We start from the raw sequence: 12,281 nt of genomic DNA, 5'->3' as shown, positions 1-12,281 counted from the left end.
TTTGCAGACTTATTTTCCTTTAAGAGTAAATATATTATATTCTCTTTACTCTGTTTTAGGTTATTTTCCTACATGGCCTTGGTGATACAGGGTGAGTACTAAACTGAAATTGTTTTTGTCAACTTTACAGCTAAGATTAAAACATCTTTGTCAAATTTTAATATGAATTTTAGATATTTACCAGTTTTCAACCCATCATGATACAGTATATTTCCGTAATGCTCATGTCATGTGTAGCCTTGGCTCCTGTCCGAATGGCATTAAATTTTGTTTCACAGTGTGAATCTCGTCTATAAATAATACACATTGAAGTCTCTTAATTAAGAGAAGACAGTTTTGTATATTCACATTTGTTTCCCAGTGGTAGATGTTAACTTATTGTTTCTTTGAAACCTTGTCGTCCACAGTTGTCATATTAATATCGTTCTGTCAAAATTTTATCTGTAACTCAAAAAAGGCACCATTAAATAACATCACCAATGAAATGCATTCACAATTATTCTTATTAATACATGTCTTTTTCACCAACTACTAAAGTTAGTTGAGAATTACTTTAATGCAAATTGTAGCTGGACCCTACAAATATTGATATCAACATCACCATATTTATTATGTTTTCAAAAGTGATAAGAGAAAACAGAATAAGCTAGACAGACAAAATATTAGTCACTAGCTTGAAAGAGCAAATTGGTTTCTTTACAGTGTTGTAGATGGTGTAAAACTGGTACCAGCCAGCCAAGTGACCCTCCACTACTGATGTATGTCATGACAGTGAAGTGCTGTTTTTGTGCTAGTTGTTTGTACAGAATCAATGTAGTAAGGTGGATCTGCGTGGAATTGTGACTGACTGGTAGCAAGGAGCTATCACATTCGTGATGTTCTGCTGTTTCTTTTTCTTGATATTGACTGGCAGGGAAAAGTCTGCTTGGGAACTACATTCTGCTATTATTTAATATTGCTCACCTTGTTATTTGTTCACACTCGCCAGTGCTGCTGCAGTTATTGCTGGAAGCGAAGAGTGCAATCCAACACCCAAATTCTCATAATAAATACAATTCTTCCCATAAACCACTTGTCATATATTGTACTCTTATTTAAAGTGACCATGCATAACAAAGTTGGTTCGTTATTTCCAAAGAGAAACACACATTAATAAGGGCTATATCCTGTGCTCATGACATCATTGGAATTGTCAAGGCAGTTCTTTCATGGCTCACAACATATCTCTAAGGCAGGATCTCACGAAACAGAATAAACTGCCCAACCAGCAGGTACTACAAACTTGTGGGACTTCATTGTTGTTCTGACTTGCAGGCATGTTGTGTCCGTCCATTCCAGAATACGTGCACATGAATAAAACACAAATCCAAATAGCAAGTGATATCAATTCATTACTTTAAAACAATGAGAGCAATCAATTTTTGACAATGAATCTATTCAATTAAACAATTATATAATAGAGGGAAACATTCCACGTGGGAAAAATATATCTAAAAACACAGATGATGTGACTTACCGAACGAAAGTGCTGGCAGGTCAATAGACACACAAACAAACACAAACATACAAGCTTGTGTCTGTGTATGTGCGGATGGATAGATGTGTGTGTGTGTGTGTGTGTGTGTGTGTGTGTGTGTGTGTGTGTGTGTGTGTGTGTGTGTGTGCGCGCGCGCGAGTGTATACCTGTCCTTTTTTCCCCCTAAGGTAAGTCTTTCCGCTCCCGGGATTGGAATGACTCCTTACCCTCTCCCTTAAAACCCACATCCTTTCGTCTTTCCCTCTCCTTCCCTCTTTCCGGATGAGGCAACAGTTTGTTGTGAAAGCTTGAATTTCGTGTGTATGTTTTTGTTTGTTTGTGTGTCTATCGACCTGCCAGCACTTTCGTTCGGTAAGTCACATCATCTGTGTTTTTAGATACAATTAAACAATTACTTAAATAAACTATTTATGATAAGGATCATCATTTGTCAATTCGGTTAATGCTTGTGCAACAAGTAGTATGTTTACAGATTCCTCCTCCGAGGTGAATGATTGTGTCGTTATTGTGAAATGCAAATAAATACTGAACTTCCAAAGTTCAAAACTAGTTTCGACCTTGTTAACTAAAAGTATGAACAGCTTGTGTGTACTCAGTGCATGATTAGATTGGATGTACTTTTCATCCCCACTGATCCACACTGAGGAGACCTTGTGGAATGCAGAACATGTCAGAAAACAAAATTACACAATAAATATTTACAAAATGAGAACAGATATGTTAATATGCCTTCCACAGATCCCAAATGAAATTGCCCTTGTGGATGAGGAATTGGGGAAGGGGTGAGGGAGGGGGTGGGGACTTAAGCATATTTGCATTTAAAAGATAATAATTTGTCACCAAACATTAAATGTTCACTACACTTAGGTACATATGATAATTCTTACCCTTTTGTAGCCACAAATCACAAAAAATAAGTAAATACAGTAAAAAAAATTACTGCACAAAATTTTTACACAAGTCAGATTGTACTCAAATTTACAATATGTGATATTAATAACATACACACATCACTCAGTTCTGCCAAGAAATCACTGCTGTAATTGCATCTCCTTTGTAGTGAACATACTTATTCATGTTTATAGGATACGGAATGCCCCACAATGAATTACAAGGGGGGTTTAAAAATTTCTCAGAATGGAATAGAAAAAAGTAATTACTTCAATGAAACTTTTTTTTTTATTTTTCAATGTAGTGTCCTTGTAGATTAATGCACTTGGTCCAACAGTGTTCCAGTTCCTTGATCCCATCTCGAAATTAGTTTCTTCCAGGCCAGCAAAATAGTTGTCAACTCTGGCTATCAATTCTTCATTTGAAGTGAATCTTCATCCACCAAGAAAAATTTTCAGTTGTGAGAAGAGATGGAAGTCTGATGGAGCCATATCAGGTGAATGAGACGGGTGTGGCAACAATGTAATTTTGCCATAGTGACGGCACATGTTTTTGATTCAGCTTCAAGAGTCATGGCACCCATCTTGTAGATAATTTTTTTCCTTTCTAATTCTTCAGTTAAAATGTGATATACCCTTTCAGATGACATCTGCCAAGCATGAGCAGTTTTACACACTTTCAATCAGCATTCCTCCATGACCATTTTGTGCACTTTCCCAATGATTTCTGGAGTAGTGACACATCTTGGCCGACCACTGCATGGATCATCAACTAAGCTCTCCAGATCAAATTTAAATTCATTTGTCCATTTGGCAACAGCTGAATATGAAGGAGCAGAGAGAGTCCCCAAGTGTATTCTGGAAATCAGCATGAATGTCCTTTGCTTTCATACCTTTCTTTACGAAATACTTAATCACTGCTCGAACCTCGATTCCCCCCCTCCCCCTACCATCTTAGCATATCACTACACGGGAACAACAGCAGAGCCATGTCACTTCCACAGCTCTCTTCCAAGAGCACTGACGTGGCACATGTTTGCGGGCAACAGTCCAATGAATATCACGTGAACAACTCGTTGCACTTTCGCTGGCCTCTCATGGTGATTCCCAGAACTTTTCAAACCACCCTCGTATAAACAATTAATCATAGGTATGTATTTGTCCTAACATCACTTTCTCTTCATGCCACTATCGGGCGATCATTTTTTTGAATATGAATACTCAGATAACAAATTTTTATTATCAGTATGGATCATTAAACAATTTTACAATATCTCTTTATACTAGTGGACTATCCGTTACTAGCACATGTAGTCCATTTGACATTTTAGTCCAGTCACCCACATTTCATTTAACTAATTATTTCTTCAAGAACTCCAGATTTAGTAGCCATACTGATTACACTTTTGGAAATCTGAATAAAATCTTCTCAGTTTCCAAGCTACTTCATTTTTAATAAAACTCTCAAGCTTTTGATGACTGCTGGTACTGGCATGGTATTCCAATTATTTAGGTATGATTGCAGCATCTGGCATCAGTTGGAGAGGGCCAAAATGACGCATGTGTGGAATGCCAGTTGCACAGCTCACAGCATCTCCAGTCTGCCAATGGACCTCTGACATCAAGTGACATGAGGCACCAATGCCAAGTTTGAAACTGCCACTCCCACCTCCCTACAGGTTCTAAGCATCTGACTTCTATTTCTTTTTATATCTAGATGTGACACAGGCCTCTTGTGCCTGGTCCTGGAATTGCAGTGTGCTGTGTGCCTAATGCGCACACGTCGTTTCGGCCCCCTCTGATTGATGCCTGATGCTGTAATCATACCTATATAAGCTGAACACTAAGCCAGCCCTAGTAGTCAGCAGTGGCTTATTACTCTTGATGACAATGGTGGAGATAGCCATCAAGAGTTCAAGGATTAGTGTTTTATTCAGAAGGACACAGTTTGAATTCATTTATTCAAAAATGTTTTGACAAGTCTCTGAGGAAACTTGGAAATCACTGGATGTGTGCTGTACCTGTAAACCCAACCATGTCACTTACTATCTGCAATAAAAAAAATAGAAATACCTCTAATACAAAAGTGTAGCAAACTAGATTCACACTTCCCCTAGGAAGAGTATATGAAACTCTACAAAACTATAATGGGATATTGACACGTGTCAGTTCCAGGAAGAACATCATCCATTGTTATGAGGCTGGTTCCCTGATCAGGTACTTTCATAATTTATGATACAGCTACTGAATCAGAGGAATCATGTTTCAAACAATTAACAGCTCTTTGTTGTTGATCATTCTACATTCAGTTATCTATATTTCCAATCCTGAAGAATATTATGCAAAACTCACACTTGCCTCACTATTATTCCATCTTTAAGGTACCATATGGAACAAAGTAATAAATTCAGGTAAATTCATCTACTTTGCCATTTTGGAGGAACCTCGACATTAACAGTACTGACTTATGTAGTAACCGTCAACATACATCTCTTTCTGCAGAAAGATTCTCTCTACATCATTATTTAACTCTCCACAATGATAGTGTCACTATTTAAGTTTTTCTTTTTTTTCCCATTTATAGATCATCCTTTCCCTCTAAGTGCACTTATACTTTCCAATGCACCATACATACATACATACATATGAAGGTACAATATCCCATCAATATCTTGCATAGCTCTACCTTGTCCTTCTATACATATATCGAGTTAACATACTCCTACTATATTCATACCTGGTTTATAATCTGCCTTCTTCGCTGTTTTCATTGTACTACTCTGTAAACAATTGTGACTTACCTATATAATACTGTAAATCTGAAGGCCCTCCTATTCTATGTTTCATCAATCGTATCTGGATGTTAGCCCGTCAGATTTACTCTTGTTAGCTAACGGTATATCCCCTTAGTTCCCATGTCAAAAGTGACGTAGCTAACAACCTGTACTATGTAGAAGGAACAACTCACCTAGGTTTTGCAGCCCTTCTGCAGACCTATGTTTGAAGCCCTTCTGCAGACCTATGTTTGATAAGTTCTGTTGTTTGCCAAATACAGATGTCTGTCTTTTGTTACATTTAAAAAAAAATGGCTCTGAGCACTATGGGACTTAACATCTATGGTCATCAGTCCCCTAGAACTTAGAACTACTTAAACCTAACTAACCTAAGGACATCACACAACACCCAGTCATCATGAGGCAGAGAAAATCCCTGACCCCGACGGGAATCGAACCCGGGCGTGGGAAGCGAGAACGCTACCGCACGACCACGAGCTGCGGACTGTTACATTTAATTCACACTGTGTACGCATTAGTTATCCTATTGTGTTGCTTATAAAATATAGGCTACTTGGAAGTAAATAATTTAAAAATGATAGGGAAAAGGTTAAGAAACTGCTATACAGAAATCTAAAACTGAAAGAATGTAGTAGACAACTCAATACCTAGTGGGTGTCCATCTGCTAAATTCACACAGAATGTGAATTTATGTCAGGCACATTTCTTGGGACACATGTCTGTATTATACAGCGAGCACTGTTTGGCAGGGCGTGCAAGGACTAGAGACGCTTAGGCACAGTCGGGATGGTGGAAAGTAAAAAAAGGAGAGGAGTAGAAAAGGGGGGGGGGGGAGCAGGGAAGGGGAAAAGATGGACAGGTGCATTGGCAGAGGGTGGCACGTAAAGAGGATGATGGAATATGAGATGGGAGAAGTTGATGGGATGAGGGGCGGAAACTGTTGTGTGGAGGGTGTGGTGCAGTAGGTTATCATAGGTTGAATCTGGGATAATTTCAGGAGTGAAGAATGTAATGTAAGAATAACAGACTTTTCTTTACCATTCGAAGGGTCTATTAAGAAAACATCCTTTGGATGTGGAGTTCCTAAAATTTTTAATAGAGCTTCATAATGGTGGAAAAACTTCCCTGTTTCTTTCTTTGATGGTAAACTGGGATGAAAAGCTTTTATTATCACCACGTCATCCAGCTTAAAATTTGGTGCACTTGCTTTAAAATTATGTTCTTGCACCCAACATTGCATTTTTTTTCCCCTACCTTTCGTTGTGAATCACTATTTGTTACCTCCCTTATTTCTGCCTGGGATAAGCTCTCACAACTTTCTCCTATTAAATTTTTGTTAAACACTTCTACCCTAATTAGGCAACTCATTAAAGGTAACTGGAATCTCTGAGATCATCTGCACCCAAACCATGTACTTAGTAGAAAAATACATATGACATAATCTTCATACGTTTCATTATTCTTGCAGATGGGCTATATTGTGGGTGATAGTTTGGAATAAGTATATTTTCCCACCTTCCCATGGTAAAAACTCTTTGAAAGTATTACTTATAAACTGTGTCACACTATCAGTGAGTAAGTGATTTGGTTTGCATACATCTGCGACACAATTTCTTAGGATGTTGATTGCGGTATTTGTATTTGCTAATTTAATTGGGATATAGGTTTACATATTTTGACAGACATTCTGTCAAGACTAAAATATAAGGAACACCACCTATGTATTGTAATGTGTTAATGATTACTGGATAAAAAGAATAATTTATTTGGCTATTATTTTCTTTAACCTTCTGACAAAGAACACATCTTAACACACATTTTATTTCTCTCCTCAGATTTTAAAAACAATAAAACTTTTTCATGTGTTGAATAGTGGTATAAAATCCCTGGGCATTTATAAATTGGGGCAGATACCCAGAATAAATGCCTGGGCAAATGCCCACAATTCATAAATGCCTAGGCATTGATATTTATATGCCCAGGAATTTACACATTTTAAAGATTAACTGAGAAGTGGTGCTTATAAAAATCTTAAGCTGATATTTTGTATTGGAAAAGGTGTTTAGCAGCACTACTTCTGTAGTGGTTGCATAACCAAATTGGAATAGCTGCTTGAGAGTTAGGGGAGAGTTATTAGGGGAAATAAATTCGACTTTAAACACATATTTTTGTGTGTTTTATGAGGTCGCTCCCTGGGATAGTGCACACTAAAAAAAAATTTATATGATGATTTTTATCTTCCTGAGAGTGAGGATCCTCTCCTTCCCACACAAATTGTCTGGACCAAATTCCTTGTTTGTCCCTAGAATAAGCAAAGTTCTCTCTCACTTGAATAACATTTAGTCCAGTATTCTTTGTTGTACCACAAACAAAACTTACTGCATCCTACATTCAGGGTACTTTATTGTATTGCTGGATCTAGAAGATTAGCTTCAAGGTGGGTGTCTTTTTTTTTTTTTTTTTTTTTTTAAATAAATCCTTTTTACGTTAATGTTCCCATTTTATCTTAACAGCAGTGCAGTCATACAAAAGTCGATAAAGAAAGGAGCAGAATAGAAAACTAGTCTGTCTCAAATGTTGTTACACCTGACACTAAAGGATTCCCTCTCCCCACACTGAAAACAGTTTAGCATTTAAGAATACATTTATCATCAACAAACACATGCCATCTGTTTAACACATTCAGTAATGATTTTGCTATCAATAATCATTCTTCAGTAAGATTTGACACAAATTATAAAATGTGTTATATTACAAAGCAGTGAACTGAGGACAATACTTCTTTTATACTGGTGTATCACTACACAGCTGTTCAATGTGTGTCGAGATTGAAGAGTAGAACTGGTAACATTTTAAATGAAAACTGGCTGTCAGCAAATTGTGCCCTTCCATGGTACAGCATGTTGGAATGCTAGTAACAAAAAAAAAGATGCTCCTCTCTTCTTTCCATTCACTATAAGCAATGAAGGCAAGGAATGTTATACATAGATTTAAGTGTATACATTTAATAACTTTTTAATATCAGGAGTATCGCACCCATCACTTATTTTAATTGATAAATAATATATTCTAGCAGCAAGAACTTTAAAAAGTACTTTTTATGTAAATGCCCAGATTTTAGGAATTTAAAACTGCGTTGGGCAAATTCCCAGGCAAATACTAATTTGTAAATGTCCTACCCACTGGGCATTTGCCCGCCCCAAATTACTAGCATTGATTGCACTTCCACATACCAAACTGTCCATATCCCCTGTGAATAAACGAAATTAGATCCTCTACTACTATTGTAAGTATACAGAACTTCCAGTGACGACTTTTCATGCTGCCTCCAAAATAGTGTAACCCCTTTAAAGAACCATTTCTTCTTATCTTCTCGTGCCAAGGTAGCTTCTGTAAGTTGTTCTGTTACTTTCTCAAAATATTCACCAGTTTACAATTCATCTTGTATTTTTCTAGCCAACATTCTTACCTCATTCATCTAACTTATGGATAAAAAAAGATATTCTAAATACAACAGCAGGACCTTCTGTTTCACCTCCTGTATTCATTGCCACTGGTTGTGAAAGTACATAAAGTGCATCTGGCACTAGGTTTTGTGAACATTTCACTAATCTACTCTGTAATTACCGCCCCCCCACCCCCCATGAAAAATGGCGAGGCCTGATCAGTATACATTTCAGTCTATGAACCCCAAATAACGGTTTGAAATTTTTCTTGACCCCAGACTGTGGACAACAGTTTTTTTTTGGTGGCTGTATAATTTAATTCATGTTTGTTAAGATGTCTACCAGCAAAAGCGACTGTATTACATTCTCCCTCATTGGGATCCCATTCTCCTTGAAACAATTCCTGCCCAAGCCACTGTTCTGATGCATCTGTTGCCAGCTTAAAGGATTGATGCATTGTAGGAGGACTCAAAATTTTAGCTTGCAGTAAAGCTTGCTTAATATTATTAAATGCTTCCATTGTGCCTTCATCCCACATCATATGGACAGTTGCTTCAAAAAGATTCAAGAGTCATTAACCGTTTGTAGATTGACCTTTTACAAAATGCCAATAGAAGCCGGATAATCCTGGAAATGTATGTAATTGTTTTACATCGTTTGCAGCTGGACAGACTTTTATTACCTGAATTTGTTCCGAATCAGGATGTATCCCTTTCACTTCTGCAATATGCCCTAAAAACTTTAATTCTTCTGTCCTAAAATGCAATTTACATAGTTTTATTGTTGTGCCACTCTTCCCATCTTTTTAATGTTGTAATAAGCAGGGTGCAATGTTCCTACCAGGTTTTAGAAACAAATAGATCATCCACATACATTTAGTTCCTGTATTAAGGAAGTACCCTAAACTGGTAAGTCTTAACCATCGAACAAGAATGTCATACATGGCCTAGTACCCAGCTGTCAGGTCTATCAAACTAAAAATTTTGCCTGTTCCAACTTTATAGTAATTATTCTATACTAACAGATCTACACAGCTTTATATCTCTTACTCTTTAACTATGTTTATTTGAAGTCTGAGTGTCTTAATAGTAAATGAACACCCTGTTCAGTTTTCTGTATGCACTCAGGCTATGTTGTATAATACCGTTGTCAATAATTCTCTGTATTTCTTCTTGCACCACTGTTCAAATACTCTTAGGAATAGCATACAATTTGCACAAAAAAATTGTCTTTTCTCTTAAACATACAAGCATAATCACCAATCGCTCCCAGTTTATTCAAAAATACCCCTTAATATTTCAGTGATACAGTAGAAGCCCGATATAACGTGGTTGCCAGGGAACATGCTTTACCCTTGGGTTACAGCGTACCTGCAGCATATTGAGAGTTAGCACGGAAAGTTAGGAAGAACATGTAATGCAATATTATACGTACTGTACTAACTGTATTTAATTTTAAGAACATTAGAAGTAAAACATTTCAGAAACTCACCAAATGGGGTACAGCAGTCAGACAAACTTCGCCCAAACATCAACCAAACAATAATGAGAGTTTCAATATGGTATAAAAAGTACACTATGAAATATGGTATGATAATTTACAACAGTGACTGAAAGCTACAGTACATCATCATTATTCTTCTGCTTTAAAGAAGTCGGTTAGCTTTCTGTGGCGGGTCATTTCATGCAGTTTCTTCAGTGTGTATTGCTTTAAACTCATTGGATGTGACTATTGAATTTGGTTTGGTTCACTTTGTCACTCCATCCACGTAATAACTTTATTTATACTATCCAATATTCCTTGTGTACTGGGCACATCAACTAGATTTTCTTCTTCAGCTTTGTCATTCTTAATCTCAACTGCTTCACTACTCTTACTTCAAAAGGCATCAATAATGTCCGTGTCATCTATGATCTCTGAAATCGGTTCAGATTTACAGATTTCAAGAACATGTCCATTTCCTCATTTGAATTTACTTCACAGCAATAATGAGTCTTAAATGCTGCCATGTCCAGCAGCTGAATTAATGTCATCATGCTGTGCGACAGAAACAGTTTTTATTTTTCTGTCTTTTGATTGCAATAAATTAGCAGGTGGATGAGCTGGATAGTGGTCAAGTAATAGTTGAGTTTCTTTTCTCAGATTGTGTGACTGTAGTGCTTTCTAACTGATGGAACACTCTTTTTTTTGAAACCAATTGGTGAAAATGTCACACGTCGTCCAATCATTCTTTGAATTCCTATATGTGACTTTTAATGATGATAGGTTTACGTGATTGAAGCATCTTGGTCTTTTACTTTTACTTATATAAAGAGGTTTCAGCTTATGGTTGCCCAATTTGTTTGTGGCAAAAAAGAGGGTTATTCTGTCTTTCTTCATTTTTAAACCCGTCTTGTTTCTTGATTTGTGTATCGTGAGACCTGTTTAGAAGCAATCAATAATAAAGTGCCGAAGCAATCAATAATAAAGTGCCATTTCATCGCAATTGCACACTTCATGACCAATTAACTTTTCATCTTCCATTACTTTGTGTAGAACTTCAGGAACCTGTGAAGCAGATTCACTGCCACATGACCTTGCTTTGTCCTTTAACAGTCGTTTGGCGAATTCAATTATAACATTTCCATCTTGAAAACCATCTGTTGGAGGCTATAAAATATTTGTTTTCATGTAAATCAAAGTGAAATTTTTCAGCTTGGGCTTTAATAATTGCCACAGAAATTGGCACACATTCACTTATCTTTTTTAAAGATAAGGCATTCATCATGTTGACTGTCTTTTTTCCTATTTTGGTCCTTTTTCTGCCATTTTCGCATCACTTTCAACTGCGTTTACAAAAGTTCTAAGTTTATTTACTTCTTTCACCCATCCCACGATTGTTCCTTCAGGTACACCACACTCGCATAATAAATGCTTTAGTTTCATCAGTCTTCACACAGTCCATAATTTTTAGTTTATCACTCACAGAATACACTTTCTATTCTGTGAAACAGAGAAATCTAGAGAATGAATGAATAATTTATGATCCACATGATGGTTGTGCTCATTTCGATTATTGCCAGGCACTATTGCCCAACCACTTCATTGACTGTATCAGAATGTTAACATAAGATGTGTATTCATAGCTTCAGTCAAGCAACAATACTGGTTTGTTGATAAGCCAAACCAAAGGTTGAGTTTGCGTCAATCTGTTTTGGTTATTGTTTAGAAAGCGTGGACATTGCAGCAGTAAACTGCACTGCAGAAAGGCTACATGCAAACACTAATAAGATTTTTTCAAGTTTTTTGAAATATACCGAGAGTGCAAAATTCATTCATAAATGATGCTGTATTTTTTGGGTACGTCGTCACAGTAATTGAGACTTGATGAATTTTTGTGAGGGGTGAACCGTGCAGCAGTATGTCATTTACAAAAGTTTTACCCAGCTGGAACAGTGTTTCCCAGAGTCCCCCAGTGTGCTGTCTAAGGTCAACTTTTGCATGATCCTTAGCTTACCCAGTAAATGTTGCATTTATGAATATGTGAGTCCTATTGTATTCATCCCTTAAAGAGTTTCCTTGTCAGGCTGGTCACTAATATTAAAAGTACTTTTCCTCTTTCTTCTCTTACCTT

The 12,281-nt window shown here is 36.8% G+C and overlaps 1 protein-coding gene across 1 annotated transcript in view; it reads left to right on the top strand.

Moving 5' to 3' along the window:
* LOC126475228 (acyl-protein thioesterase 1) overlaps positions 1 to 12,281 on the top strand; it is a 163,144-nt gene that overhangs the window by 17,540 nt on the left and 133,323 nt on the right. Inside the window, exon 2 of the mRNA XM_050102906.1 lies at positions 60 to 91. Within this exon, the coding sequence (XP_049958863.1) occupies positions 60 to 91 (32 nt within the window). The remainder of the gene's footprint in view (positions 1 to 59; positions 92 to 12,281) is intronic.

Source organism: Schistocerca serialis, chromosome 4 (assembly GCF_023864345.2).
Source record: "Schistocerca serialis cubense isolate TAMUIC-IGC-003099 chromosome 4, iqSchSeri2.2, whole genome shotgun sequence".
Taxonomy (NCBI): domain Eukaryota; kingdom Metazoa; phylum Arthropoda; class Insecta; order Orthoptera; family Acrididae; genus Schistocerca; species Schistocerca serialis.
Note: the sequence above shows the minus strand (reverse complement) of the source record. Positions and strands in the feature narration are given on the sequence as shown.